Below are 16,027 nucleotides of genomic sequence, written 5' to 3'. Positions count from 1 at the left end.
TCTTAATATAAAAATGTATACATCAATCTGCTTGCGATGGATTGGCTTTAATCTTACCTGAGAACCTTAAAGTTTCTATTATTCAGAGGACTTCTAAGAAAATGGCTTTCCAATTAGAAAAGTCAAAAAAAAAATAAACCCCATACACTGTTTTTTCCTTCCTCACTGTATAATGCATCTCTAAATGTTCTAAAATTAATGTTCACAATGATGACCCTGATTCACTGTCAAAGAAGACAGGAAGGGATAAAGGTATAAGTAGAAAAGTCAGCATGAACTAGAAAAACGACAAGCTCTTCACAAACAATTGGGGTAAAAGAGGAGAGAATGAGGGATGGTGTCAAGAAAATTTAAGTTGCAGAGTAGGGAAGGAACTCTTTAATTGGACTATTTTTTCAATAAAATAGTGAAGACAGAAAAGAAGGTTTGAATAGTCTCTTCAGGAAATAGGATAGAATCTGAATTAATCAGTCAACTGGCAATTATTAACCACCAACACTGTGCTAAGTACAGAGCTTGCCTGGTTACAGTAAGGAACCAGTTGATATTAAATAACATAAATTTGTAATGGACTCAGTCAAATGGATGGCTATGTGTGATTTCTTTAACACATAAGTTGGTTGGTTGTTCTCCTTCATCTTCGAGGAGGACCACAATGACATCACCTTGGTAAAGTGAAATTTCAGTGTGTCCAACTGTGGCTGATCAGACCAATACAAGTTCGGAATGCTCAACCACAGGTTGGGTACAGATAGTCCATATGAATATTTGGGGTGGATATCCCAAATCTGTGCATCCTATGATTACTTTGTGCTGTCTCAATTCTGCTTTGCTCATACAGCACAGCACCTTTTCTGATGTGGGCACGCCATGCTGAGCAGTCCTGTGCCAGTGTATCCCACGATGCACAGTCAAACCCAAAGTTCTTGAGAGACCTTGAGAGTGTCCTTGTATTGTTTCTTCTGGCCACCACGTGATTGCCTGTCCCATGCAAGTTCTCCATAAAATAGTCTTTTTGGCAAGCGTACATTTGGCATTCGAACAATGTGGCCAGTCCATCAGAGTTGTGCTCTCTGAAGCATAGTTTGAATACTTGGCAGTTCAGCTTAAGCAAGGACTTCAGTGTCTGGTACCTTATCCTGCCAGGTGATCCTCAGAATCTTCCTAAGACAGTTCAAATGGAAACAATTCCGTTTCCTGGCATAGTGCTGGTAGACTGTTCATGTTTCACAAGCATATAACAATGAGGTCAGCACAACAGCTCTGTAGAACTTCAGATTGGTAGTCAGTCTAATACCTCCTCTCCCAAACTCTTCTTCAGAGCCTCCCAAACACTGAGCTAACTCAGGCAACGCATGCATCAACCTATTGTCAATGTGTACATCCCTGGAAAGTACACTACCAAGGTAAGTGAACTTATCCACAGCATTCAAAACTTCTCCATTTGTCATAAATGATGGTTCCAAGTATGGATGGTGTGGTGGTGGCTGATGAAGCACCTGTGTTTTTTTTGGTGTTAATTATGAGGCCTAAATTAGCACAGGCAGCAGAGAATTGATCCATACTTTGCTGCATCTCAGCTTCAGAGGCTGCATAGAGTGCACAGTCATCTGCAAACAGAAAATCATGCACTAACACTCCCTCCACTTTGGTCTTGGCTTGTAGCCTTTTCAAATTGAAAAACTTACCATCAGTATGGTAGTTGACCTTGAGGCCACGTTCATCCTCATTGAAAGCATTTGTCAACATGGCTGAAAACATTATGCTAAAAAGCATGGGAGCAAGCACACAGCCCTGTTTCACTCCATTGGTGACTGGGAAGGCATGAGAGCATTGTCCATTATCCGGAACCCAGGCAAACATGCCATCATGAAATTGATGTACAATATTGATGAACTTCGGGCAACCAAATTTTGACATAATTTTCCATAAGCCCTCATGACAAACAGTGTTAAAGGCCTTTGGTCAGATCTACAAATGTTGTGTACAGACCTCTGCTCTGCTCCTGGCATTTCTTCTGGACTTGTCAGGCAGTAAACACTGTTTCGACTGTTCCTCAGCCCTTTCTGAAGCCACACTGGCTCTCAGGTATATGACCATCTTCCAGGTGAAGGATCAGCCTATTAAAGAGGACTCTAGCAAGAATTTTGCCAGCAATGACTAAGCGACAGATCCCCCTGCGACTGTTGCAGAACAACCTATTCTCTTTACCCTTATAGAGATGGACAATGGAGACATTCTTGAACTCCTGGGGGATAATCTTTTCTTGCCATATAACCTGAAAAATTTCAGTCAACTTTTGTATAAGCAATGGTCCCCCACATAAGTACGAGCAAAGAACAGTGGGCTTAATCCAGGGTTGGGTTTGGCAAGGTGGAAGCAAGAGGAGGACAAGGGAGAAGGAGATTCTATAGTAGAAAACAGTTGACTATAGGATCAGTATGGGAAAGGAAGAAAGTGAAGTTGGAGCAGGGATGATGGTCAATAGGAATACTGAGATATGAAAGGGACTAAAAGTCAGAATGAGAATAAAGAATATGTGCAAAAAGGGTGATGCATTAAGATGTAATATGGTCAAATAAAGCAATTTCAGAATTCTCAATCATGGAAGGTAAAATACTCAGCTGATAGTGAGATCAAGGGTGCACTCTTTGTGAATGAGGTAGGAAGAAGAAATAGGTCATGAGTTGAGGAGACTAAGTGAGGAAGTGTGAAGCCAAAATGTTTGAAGTTCCCTATTAGAGTGGCAGGGGGATGGTATGGAGAGGAAGACTGTGAGTCAGGTACTGAACTCCTTGAGAAAAGGAGAATAAACTAGTATTAGAAATATGTAGTAGTAAATAGTACTATCAGCATTTGAACTAGGTAATACATTTGGATAGACAAAACCTCTAAAGAAAAAAGAAAAAAAGGGAGGGTCTGGAAGTAACCATCCTGCCCCCCTGTTCTTCAAGTCCATCATCCTCGCTCTGGTCTCACCATCTTGTCCTCGCAATCTTGACATTCAAGCTGATCAGTTAAACTATACACTACCCTATAACTCCTTTGTTTTAGACTCATTCACTCCCTGTCAATCTTCAACAGAAGAAATCACAGCATTAAAATGGCTGAGAGTTCCTACAAATTCTTGTTATCTAATATCAACTAGGCACTCAATGATGCATAACAAACTTTGATTCTCCTTGACTGAGTCCCAAGACTTCTCTAAGCTGTAACCAGAGCCTTCTCCATCCATCTCTCACCAGGTCTCTTTGTTTCCTACTCCCCAACCCAAGCTTCAAAAACCCTCTACAGCTTCATTTACTCTCTCCTTTATTCCTGTCTCTGAGAAAAAAGCTCTTCTTTATGCCAAGATTAACATGTGCCCAAAACTCTATATAAATCTCTCCCAGGAGCTTCCTGCTCTAATCATTCCCTCTTTCTCATCTGCACTCTCCTTGATGCCTACAAGCATGCTTAGGTCTGCTTTACTCTCAAGAAATCCTCACTGAAACCCGCTATATCCTCAAAATATCACTCTATATCTTTTCTCCTCTTCACTGCCAAATTCAGGAAAGAACAAGCTACAGTGGTTGCTGTTACTGCCTTACCAACTACCCACAGCTGTGGATATTTGACTACTACTCATCCTCCTTGTTTAGCAAAAATCATTTTCAGTCTCTTTGATGGTATCATAATCCATGTACTGACCCCTTAACATAGGTATAATTCCAGGTTTCTGTCCGGTGCCCTCTTCTTTCTCTATATTCTCCCTCAGAGATTTCAACAGATCCCATGGGTTCATGTATCAAAACTCATAAATCTACATACTCAGCCCTAATCTCTCAACCTTCAAGAACACTTGATTGAAAGAAAGCACTTTGCTAGGGTTAGATGATAAGACCCACATTTCCCATAGTCTTGGAATTTATAATCTAGTTTTGGAGACTGGCTAATTCACAGAGCAAACATTCAATAAATATTACTGATTATGAGGAAGTTCTTACAATTTGCCCTTCTATCATTTTCATTACTTTATGATGAAAGTAATAACAATATAAGGTAGCATTTGAAAAGTACCAAATGACTGGTATAAGAAATAAGCTCTATGGGAGGGAGTCCAGAGATAGGAGTGACTACCTGAGAACCATACACTCAGATTCATTCAACCATTATTAAATACCTGCTGTGCAAAGCTAGAACCAGTCTTTTCTCTTGAACAGCTTACAATCTACTGTGAAAATACAACATTTAAACAGATATGAACAATATGGTTTGAGAAAGGAGAGAACACTAACAACTAGGAGTCAGAAAAGAATTCCTGTAAGAGGTAACAACTAAATTCAGCCTTGGAGGAAGTTAAGGATTCTAAGACGGAGGGCTGCACAAGGTCACCAGCCTCACTCTCTCCTCCTGAGTCACCTGGAACCAGTGACCAGATATTCATCAGGATGACTGGAGATGGCCCAGGATGCAATGGGAAAGAGACCTTGACCTTTTTAGGCTAGGACTTTTTACCTGTAACATCCATTAAGTGATTAAGCCTCTTTAAGAAGTAGTCATGGAATGGGCCTTATAATGAGCCAAAGAAAAAGTAACTAAATCAAACTGGGAGGGAAAGAAAAACTGTTACAATTGATAATCACTCTAAGCCAACAATTAAGTGAAGTTTGGGCAGGAACCTACAGCTGTCCAACCTATATTCAGAGGGCACTGGGTGTAAGGTTTCGGGAGGGAGGAAAAAAGGGAAGGAGGGAGGAAAAGAGGGAAGGAGGGAGGAAAGAAGGGAGGAAGGAAGGAAGGAAATCAAGCCAGTAAAGTAATATAAGATAAAGTTCAGAAGGGCAGTACAAAGGAGGAAGAAGACATGTACTTCAGGTACGTAAGACAGGCTGTGTAAAAGTAAAGAGATGGGAGATGAGGAATTTGGGGGACAAGAAGTTTATTCAACTAAAACAATGTGCTTTAAAGGAAATAACATGAAATAATTTTGGAAAAATAAACTGGAACCAGTCTGCCAAGAAGTTTCATATGGAAACTTCTCAACGAGGTGGGTAGGGAGGAAGGGAGAGAATATGGAACTCTAAGCTTTAATAATAAATGTTAAAAACTGTTTTCACATGCAACTGGGAAATAAGATGTACAGGCAATGGGGTACAGAAATCTATTTTGCCCTACAGGAAGATAGAGGGGAGGAGGATGGAAGAAGGCGGGAATAACAGAAGTGAGGACAGACTGGAGGAAGAGGTGGATGGAGTGCATGCTTGTCCTGGGATGGGGGTAGGGAAAGCCAGGGAGAAAATTTTGAATTGAAATTCTTGTGCAGGTGAATGTTGCAAACTGAAAAAAAAATAAATTATATATTAAAAAGGATCTGAGTTCAGACTTGAAGGAAAAGTATATAAAAGAGTGAAGAGGAAAATATTCCAGGAAGGAAGAATATATAGTGAACAAAAGCTCAAAGACCAAAAAGCATGCTGACAACAATAAGTAATCAATGGCTCTTTCCTTTAACACTGCCAGATGTCCGGGCCAGGGATGTCTAATTGGTGAAGCAAAGAGTGGGAGAGATTTAGGGGGGGAGGGGGGGCAGGTAAGTCTTGCTTGTTTTATGTAGGGTTAGGCCAAAGATGAAGGGGACAGGTGAGGGTCTGTGGTTTCCAAAGTCCTCTCCCCTACCAATGAGAAGAGGAAGTCAATGCTCTTCTTCCTTCTTCCTAATCAATCCTACAAACTTTGTGGCTTAAGCCTAAGGCCTAGGTCCATTAGAATGTCCTCAATAAAGGGAAGACAAATTCCACTGCAGAGAAAGAATGAAGTTTCCTGGTCCGATGATAAAATTGGTCACAAAAATCACATCACCTGAACCGTTCCAGTTCCTCACAGAGATGGGTACTAGGACAGCAGTCTCCAAAGTGTTGTGGCATAATCCCAAAGAGTCAATTACCAACTAATCAGAGGAGGAACAGTTGGGTCACATATGTAGCTCACTCCCTGTGACAGCCAATCATAAGGCTTGTTTCTACACAACTTATACCACAACACTCAGGTTTTTTTTACCATAAGCTCCTAATTTCTCTCCTTCCAAACTGGGGTCAACACTCCCAGGGTAGTTATAACCCAACCACTACCAAGACACTCAGTGCAGTAGAGCCGAATAGATGCTACAGGAAAAAATCCCACACAGCATAACCACTCCCCACTCCCCAGATCATCTGTTAACTGCAGCTGGAGTTATTATTCAGGAGATAAATGCTAAGACACTGTGCCTTCTCTTTCCCCTTTTCATTTTAGTTGGGACAAAATGAGTTCCACAGGACAAGGAGGCATAGATGAGCTGCAATCTGCACTGAAGACCTCTTTACATTATCTATTCCCCTAAACCCACACTTTTTCCAAACTACCCTATCCTCCCTTCCCTTATTGTCAAGGGCATCCTTACAAGTTATCAGGTTTCCAACCTTGGCATCACCTCAGATTTCTCACTTTCACCTCAATTACCCAGTCAGATGACAAACTTTATCACTTCTCTCTCCACAATATATCTTGAATCTTATTCCTGTCCTCATCACCTTTACTGTTACAAATGCCTCCTAAAGCGTGTCCATGCTTCAAGTTTCTCCCCTCTTAGCCACCGTCTACACAGCTACCAAAATTTTCTTCTTAAAGGACAGATCTGACCAAGTCATTCCCCTATTCAAACTTCAGTGGCTTCTTACTAATGCTAGAATCAAATGTTATTTCATCTTTATTTCATCCATTTTAAATATCCATTTGTACCTAACTTCTGAAATGAACACACTAGGGGAGGGGAGAGCTCAAATTTTTTTTTTACAATGAGTGGGGTGTCAATATCTTGCAGACTACTGCACCAGGGGAGCTAACCTTCAAAATGCTCAAACACAAGTACCCCTTGCTGGAAAAGCATAAGGTGTAATAGAAAAAGTGGATTTGGGGTCAGAAGCCCTGTGTTCAAATTCTGGCTCTGCCACTAAGTCCATGTGGAACCCTGGGCAACTCACCCCACTTCTCTGGGCTTTAGCTTCCTAATCTGTAAAATGAGGAGACTGGCCCAGATGATCTTGAAGGTCCCTGAAGTATAAAGTCCTGGTAACCTGGTCTGCCTTTCTGGGCAGATTTAAAAGTATTCAGAGAGAATGAAAAACAGGCACTGGTCCTGCTGGTTTCCCTCCCTTATTCCCACCTCTCCAAAATGCTCACACACTTACAGAAATAGAAAATGCTGGAAAGCCATGCGCCTTCAGAGATAGTCTCATTAGAAGAATCAAAATGGCAGAGGAGCAGAAAGCTGGGCAGCTTTCATGCTCCCCTCCATCACCACCAAAAAAAAAAAAAACCAAACAAAACCCTCCCCCAAGCAGATCTAGAAAACACAGCAAACTAAATTCTGATGGGGAAAATAAAAAAAAAGTCATAGGGAGTGGTTCATTTGGCTCAGGTTAACACAGGGAAATAAAGAAAGATGTCTGGGAATACTGGAGATGGTATCTGGCCAAGAGCACCACGCTCACAGTGCACCAAGGCGAGAGGAGGTCCCAGATCCATACTGGAGCACTGCAACAGGAGCAGTGCCAGCTAGCACCTTTGTGGCCCACTACTAAGCTGCAGGCGATAGATCAAAAGTAGATCTGCACCCACTGGTGGCATTCCAGGGGATGGGGCTGACTCAGTAATTCAGCCCTAAGGAGTATAAGAAGAGAGAAGCAAGTTCAAAAGCAAGGAGCAGCAATGTGGCTCAGAGTAGGGGTCTCCATTCTAGACCAATTTGAAGCCTCTAGAGGAATAACCAGAGCAGGAATCCCAGATCAAAGGGGAGCCTGAAGTTCTGCTGCTCTGAATCAGCATAACTTTCCAGTTGGTTAATGGTGGCAAAGTCTATTGCTCAGACACAAACTCAGATCAGGAACTTGCAGAGCTCAGATAAAGGGGCAGTAATCAGATTTTTGCCCTGGATCAGAACACGAGAAAACCGATAGTTTACAAGTCCCCAAGTCTGAGCTGTCCCTGAGATCCTGGAATAACACATCACTTAATATCACAAGAAATCAATAACAGAACCAGCTCCGGATTCCCTCTGTAAGTGCACAGATACTGGCTCTAACATCAAGTTCGAAATTAGGAAGTAGCCTGGAAGAAAGAGCAAACAAAAAAGAACCCAACCATAAAGAGCTACTATGGTGATAGGAAAGCTTAAGACAAACACAGAAGAGAAAAACCAAAACATCAACAAGCGAAGGTTCAGGAAAAAACAGTTTGGTCACAAATCCAACTAGAATTTCTGAAGGGATGAAACAAGAGTTTAAAAAAAAATTTTATCAATGAAATAAGAGCACTAGAGAAAAAAACTAGAAAAGAAATGAGAGCTATGGAAGAAAGAATTTGAAAAGGTACCAACAGCATGGCTTAAGAGGCATATATCCTTGCTCTAGCAACAAACTCCGAAAATTAGAAGGGATCAAACAGAAGTCAATTTCTACATGATTAGAAGGTATCAAATAGAAGCCAATAACTACATAAGACAACAAGAAAATGAAGTCAAAATATTGAAGAAAAAAGAGAAAACAATATAAACCATCTCATAGCAAAAACAGTTCTGACCTGGAAAACAAATTAAAAAAAAAAAGTAAGAATCACCAGACTACCTGAATGCCATGACCAAAAAAAAAAAAGCCTAGACATTGTATTTCAAAAATTCCTAAAAGAAAACTGCCAACCCAGATCTCTTAGAGTCAGAAAACAAAGTAGAAATAGAAAGAATCTACCTCCCAAAATAAACCCCAAAAAGAAAACTCCAAAATCCAGACCTTCCAGGTCAAAGACAAAATATTGCAAGCAGCCAGAAAGAAAGAATTCAAGTACTGAGGAGGCACAATCAGGATGACACATGATTCAGCAGCCACCATTATACAGGAATAGAGAATTTCAGATACAATATTCCTGAAAGCAAAAGGTATATAAGGCTTACAACCAAAAATAACTTACCCAACAAAACTGAGTATAATCCTATAGGGGAAAAAATTCAGTCTTTAATGAAATAGAGGATTTCCAAACATTACTGATGAAAAGCCAGAGCTGTACAGAAACTCTGATGTTCAAAAACAGGCGTTAAGAAAAATACAGAAAGGTAAACATGAATAGTCATAAGGGACTAAACAAGAATAAACTGCTTACATTCAAATATGGGAAGATGATACATATGACTCCTCTGAACCTTATCACCAGAAATCATAAGAGGGAGTCCAATTTGACAAGATCTGGGAATGAACCTGTTACATCTTGATCTTAAGAAAAAAATGGAAAGGAGGAAAAAAGTAATGTACTATGGAGGAGGGAGGAAGGGAAAGGAAGAATAAGGAAAATTAACATAATCAGGTTGCACAAGTAGACATCTATACAAATAGGGAGGGGGAGAGCAGCTGACACTTGAAGCTCACAAGTTCACTCTTATGTGAACTGGTCAAAGAACAGAAAAATACATACGCACAGAGCATGGTTAAAAATACATACATACATATATGTATACATTATTCAAGAGAGAAACAGGAAAGGGAAGAAAAGGTAATTTAAGGGAGGGTGACAAAAGGAGGAATTATTCCAAAGAAAAACAAAATCTAACTGTATTTCTTTTTGAGGTGGCAAAGAAAGAGAATCTGAAGTATCCATAAAGTGGGGGATGGCTGAATAGGTTATGTTATATAAATGTGATAGAATGCTATTGTGTTATAAGAAATGATAAAAGGGATAGTTTCTGTGAAACCTGGGAAATTTATATGAACTGACACAAATAAGCAAAAGAATCAGAACAAGTTATACAATGACAACAATATAATAGTATTATTTAGCACATACTATGTGCCAGGCACTACATTAAGCACTTTACATATATTATCTCACTTGATCCTCACAACCATGGAAGACAGATGTTATTATCCCCATTTTAGAACTGAAGAAACTGAGGCAAAGAGAGATTAAGTGACTTGCTCAGAGTCACACAGTTAGTATTTGAAGTAGGATTTAAACTCTATCCTTCCTCACTCCAGGTCCAGTATTTTGGCCACTGTACCACCTCAACTTTGAAAGAACTGGGGACTCTGATCAGCAGAATGACCAAACAGGGCTCTAAAGGACTAACGATAAAATATGCTACCCACCTCCTAACAGAGGTGAAGGACTTAAGAGTGCAGAATAAGATGTATTTTTGTACATGGACAACGTGGAAATTTGTTTTGCTTGACTATGCATGCCGGTAACAGAGGTTTGTTTTTCTTTCATTCTCAATTAGGGGAAGACAGTGAGGAGTGAGAAAGAGAGAAGACAGATTTTTTTGACTGGACAGATATGTGTACGTGTGTGTGTATATACACACACACATGTAATATGTGTGTAGATATATAGATGTAAATATTTTTAAGAGAAATTACCTCATTCAACTGGCTCGTTTTACAAAGCAGGAAACTGAAGCCCAGACAAGTGAAGTAACCCATCCCATAGAGTCACACTGTAATTACATGACATAGGTGGGATGTAAGGTTTCTGAGTCCCAGAATGTAGAATCCTGACATTGCAAAGTATCAAAAAGATCACCTAGTCCAAACTTTACCTTATGGAAACTCCCCTCTAAAAAATTCCAAAGTAATTGTACAGCCTTAGCATGAATCTCAATTAAGTTCCAGTCCAACAGCCTTTCTACCATACCACTCAACTTGTGAATGTCCTTTTGTTATCCTAATGTACAAGTCAGAATGCAAAGCACTGGGGTAAGGAATCAAGAGACACTGGTTTGAGGGTCTTTTACCCCACCAAACCTCTCAAAACCAGGGTCTATTCATTTGCAAAAGGAGGGAATTGTACAAAGGTCTCCTGGAGCTCTAAAATATTTTATACTAGGTCTCTCCTTCCTCATAATGGAGACTGTCCTTGAGGGCCAACCTTAGCAAAAACACTCTTACTTTTACCCTACCGAACTAGGGGATTATTCTCATGGGAACTACGGAGGGATGAAAGGAGTTTAGCTGTCAGCATTTAGTACTCTCGTCTAGGGAGCATATAAATTCCATATATGCTCCGTCTTAATAGTTAACTATTTATGTAACATAGGCATTCTCGAAAAACAAAAATAATATTAAAGGAAAGAATACTTCTAATTCAAGTAAACTTACATCAAAAAAGTTATGAAAAGTTAACTTTCATTACCAATTGTCTAATCCTATCAGATACTATTCCAATAATCATTTTAATTACACACAAAAAAACCTGAATTCATACTTTTTTTTATTTTTCAAAGTATCATGGGAAGTGGCTTAACACTAGATCCTACATGTATAGTAAAGTAAGTTTCAAAATGCATTATCTATAATTTTATAAAACAAGTTAGCAATTCCACCACACACAAAAAGCTAAGAATTATGCAGACAGTTTCTCAAATCATCCCTTCAGGATTAGGAAAAAAAAAAAAAAGAAGAAGAAGAAAATATATACCTGTCTCAATAGGAGTGGATTTATGTTTTACTGAAGTTGATGGTAACTGAACATTTTGCACTTCCAGTCCTTCTTTGTGAGTATCTGTAGAGTAAGTTCTTACTTGACTCAGTGAGTAAATGTGTAGATGACTGCATGGTAAAATGCTTGAGAAACTTCCAAGTGTCACTAAGCTCTGCCATCCTAAAAAGAAATCAATTTTAAATAAAATTTTAGGGGATCAGAATAAGAAGTTGTATTTATATTTAAGGATACAAGAACTTTACACAAATTTATAGAACATAAAGACAAAGAGAATTTTTTGTCACATTCACAAATGAGCACACTGATCTTTGTATATGAATCCCCAGTAGTACACAATCACTTACAAAAGTAGAGACTGGAAGTCTGAGCATTTTACTCAAAAATTACTACCAGGTTTTACTCTATTTTAGGTAGACTGCTTGGAAATGTAGAGGAAAAGACACATAACAGAAAGCAAAGAACACCAGAAGACACCAAGGTCAAAAATAGTACCCCTTCAAATTCCATCAATTGGAGATGAACTCTTCTTCAGAAAGCAAAATTCTTTTAGGAAAGTTAACGTCAGTCACTCATGTGTTTGAATTAATTTTGCTTTAATTAACAGATTAAATCAACACATCTGGGATACAGGTTTCAGTTGACAGAAATCGAGACTTCAGTATGAAGCCTGGCTCACTTGAGGACCCTGAAGGAAGATAGGTGGCAGAGACTAAGGAAGAACTTTGCTTCCAATCCTGCCTACAATTCTGGCAGCCTCTAAACTATACAAGATTAAGTTATTTAAACTGAAAATGTTAGCCATCAGTCTTGTCCAGGTCAATGCTATGTCTCCTTTTCTGGTCCCTATTCCTTTTAAAAAAGGGAAAGAGCAAATATTCTTGCCCATCCCTTGGTGCTCAGGAAAAAAAAATGGTCTTGCTCTTCTCATTTACCCTTCTTCCATCTTAAATATTTAAAATTCATCTTTATTGTGAGTACCATCTCTCCATCATTATCATGCACACTTGGGACTACCTCCCTCTCTACCAATGCCTACTGTATAGAAATCACTCAACTTCATTGCTCTAGAAATATTAAAAATTTCATTTACTCTTTAACTCTCTGGGAATAAAGTCATTAACGTTAAGAGTTTTCCAAATAAGTGAGATCTGACACTAAAAGCCAGTGCTTTAAAAATAATTTTGTGGAAAGCTTTCTAAAATGTACTTACATACAATATAGAATACAGAATACAATGAATGTAATTTTCTTTAATGATTCAATCATAAACATCAGTTTATGACATGCTACTGAACATAGCTATAGATGCGTAAGGTAAAGGACATCGGGCTAACCATACCAATGGCTTTCTAACTTGCTTTATTTAAAGAGTCCCTAAAAAAAAAAAAAAAAAAAAAAAAGGAGTCCCTAGACAATGAGGAATGTTTCTCCTGACAGAATCTACCTTCTATCAAAAAGGTAACAGACTAAATAAAAACATGTTGAACGAGACAAACATTTCAATTTCTTTTAAGGGTTTTCTTTCTTTTTTTTCCAACTGGGGTAGAGGAGAGAAAAACAAATGCTTGTTAATTAACCCAAAAATAATTTTTTAAGGAGCCCTTGCTATCAGTTTGCCTTTTAGTCATCTGGCCCCTGCGCACAAGGATGAAGCAGAGCGTAATTTCTTTAGCAGTAAAACAACATTCTGCCAAATTCCTGACTGAAGCTTCAACTTTAGAGGTAGTTTTATTGATCTCAGAAGATCAACTTCTTCACTATTACTTTCTTCTGACAGTTCAGCACCTTTCAAAAGAATTATAGTATCGACATCAACCAAATGATTATGGGCATCTACCTCCCTGTCAACAATTCAACAAGCACTTACTAAACACTTACTTAGTACCTGGCTATTGGAAATATAGGGTGGGGGGAGGAAGTGACAGTCCCTGAGCTTAAGAAACTTACAGTCTAGAAGAAGAGAGAGCAGGCAGTTCAGCCGTACTCTTCTTATTCACAATCACATGGTCACATTGTTGATTCATGAGCTACGAAAGGAAAAATATACCCCTCATCATTCCAAGAATCTAAACTAGCATATTTTAAAGAGGTCCTAAACACCTCTAAATTCCTCTTTTTTGAAAAACAATAGAAATGACCAGGCCACAATTTTTTTTTCCAAGTTGTCTTCAATGTGGCCTTGAAAAGAATTTCAGGCACAAGCAAAATTTAAAATGACACCTTTAATGTCAAGATTAAAAAAAGTTTTATACACTACACAAAGTCATGAACTTTTTCATGTTCTATAACACTTCATATTTTGAATAATACAAAGATCTACAGATTCTATCAATGAGGTAATAAATAGTGGGAGACAAGTAACACTCTGCTTGCTTGTGAACTCTACAACTGCCCAGGAAAAAAAAATTGCTTTTTGGTTACTAAACCCACTTTCTTTGCCTACCTCGTTCATACACAATGGCAGAGTTGCCCTATGGCTCCTGGGTTTTTAGTGATGCTCTCAACTGCCATCAGGGAGTAGAAATGGTTATTTTAGCTCTTTCCAGTCCCCAGATTCAGATTCCAAGCTCTTGTATTTTATCACTGTCCTCCACTGTTAAGGGTGTCTGCAGCTAAACCCTATTTGCTGCTATCAACACTGCCTCTCTTTCCTTTTATCCTTTATTGTCTTTCCTATCTCTTCCCCCTTCTACCTTGTCTCTCAACTTCCAACATAAAACGTTGACTATTTAGACATTATCAAGTAATCAGGGAACTCTCTTCCTTCCACCAAAGACCAACCTACAGGACCAGTGTAATTTAGGGTTTGGTTTGCTTTTTTGTTTTCCTACGTGCTTCTGGGTCTACAGATATGTAGAAGGTATCTTGGTGTTACTTTCTCAAGAAATTAATTATCCAATAGTTTGTTCTACATAGCACAGAACTCGCAATCACTATATAATTATTTAAGTGTTAAAGTAAATTACTAACATGAATTCAATTGCTGATCACTTTCATGTTTTAACATAACCAAAATAAAGTGATAAAGTCCAATATTACCACTCTCTTCTTTGCTTTTAAACTCCTCTATGGAGCCTGAAGCTCAGCCTATAGCCTCAAACAAGAGGTTCTTAACCTTTTTTGTGTCATGGACTCTTTTGGCAGGGTAGTAAAGGCTAAGGGCCTTCTCAGAATAATGTTCTTAAATGCATAAAATAAAGATTGCCAAAGAAACTAATTATATTGAAATAGTTATGTCTCACTACTTCCTGAGGGAGGTCTTCACTGTATTTTATCATTTCAATTGAGATGTTTTCCCAAAAAAACAGACTTAATAATATTCAAATGTCAGCTAAACCATTTTAAAAATATCAATTCCAAAGATATTTGGACTGGCTAGATACAGCACTTCTCTCTCTCCCCTGCTCCCACTGAATATCAGCATAAATCATTAAAAGTTGTAAGTACATGAAATTCTATAATAAAAATTTGGAACCTTGTTAACAGGTATGAAAATGATCCTATAAAATTGTGGAAAATGTTGTTCTACTTTCTCTAATAGGTACCTGAAAAACATTTTTGTAGAATAGGGGCCTAACATAAAAACTTATGCATGCTAACGAAAAGTCCAGTGTATTAATCTGAAGTGATAATAAAACATCAAAGGAGCCAAGATGGCAATAAAATATTAATACCCTATTTCCATTTTTAAGATTATGTTTATATTTTTGCATTACTCATCCCTCATACTGGCAAAAGATAATACACACTATTATTGTGCATACTATTTGAATAAGCACTCCAAATGCATACTCAGCATTACAATGCATTTTCAACGTTTTCACCAAACTTCAAGTTCCCTGACAACTTTGGCTTTACATTTTCTTAAATCACTTTTCTTCCATAGGCTTTTTAACCATTCTTCTTAATTTCACATGAGCATAAGAAATTAAAGTCTTGAGGTTTTTAAAGTTAATTTTTAAAAAAAGTTTATTTGGTTAGTTGCCTTTTAACGCTTTGATGTTTCATTTGTAACTAGGGTTCATAAATAGTCAACTTTAAAAGCTGATACTACCAAATATACTTTGTATGTTTGTGTGCATGTATATGCTTACCTATGCTTACTTTATTATCTTGCTGGTCACCTACTACCCTGACTAAAGATATAAAGTAATCTTGACAGATGCTTAGATAGTGACTTCATATTTTACAAATAAATGGATGAACTTAAGCTCAGATAACTTAGGGATGCCCTGAGATCTATAAAGTATACCTAAGACAGCTTATACCAGAATTCAATTCCTTTCCAAAACCTTTAAAAATTTTTTGCACAAAAGCAAATTTCATAGTTCCTACAGTTAAGATACAAATATCTTAGACTGATAATGCTTGCTCAGTAGAAACTCAGTAGTAAACTGGGTCCCAATCTAGTATCACACTATTCTCACTTTATCAACAGTAAAAATAGAAGGTATAGTGCCAATAGGTAGGAAACTCAGAAACCATCTAATTACCAGACAGCATCAGAAACAGAAGAGCACAGTGC

The 16,027-nt window shown here is 38.3% G+C and overlaps 1 protein-coding gene across 1 annotated transcript in view; it reads right to left on the bottom strand.

Moving 5' to 3' along the window:
* SLC30A9 (solute carrier family 30 member 9) overlaps window positions 1–16,027 on the bottom strand; it is an 88,556-nt gene that overhangs the window by 71,293 nt on the left and 1,236 nt on the right. The window contains exon 2 of the mRNA XM_072620606.1: window positions 11,479–11,661. Coding sequence (XP_072476707.1) covers window positions 11,479–11,661 — 183 coding nt within the window. The remainder of the gene's footprint in view (window positions 1–11,478; window positions 11,662–16,027) is intronic.

This window comes from Notamacropus eugenii, chromosome 6, assembly GCF_028372415.1.
Source record: "Notamacropus eugenii isolate mMacEug1 chromosome 6, mMacEug1.pri_v2, whole genome shotgun sequence".
NCBI lineage: Eukaryota > Metazoa > Chordata > Mammalia > Diprotodontia > Macropodidae > Notamacropus > Notamacropus eugenii.
This window is presented reverse-complemented; position numbering and strand designations above follow the sequence as displayed.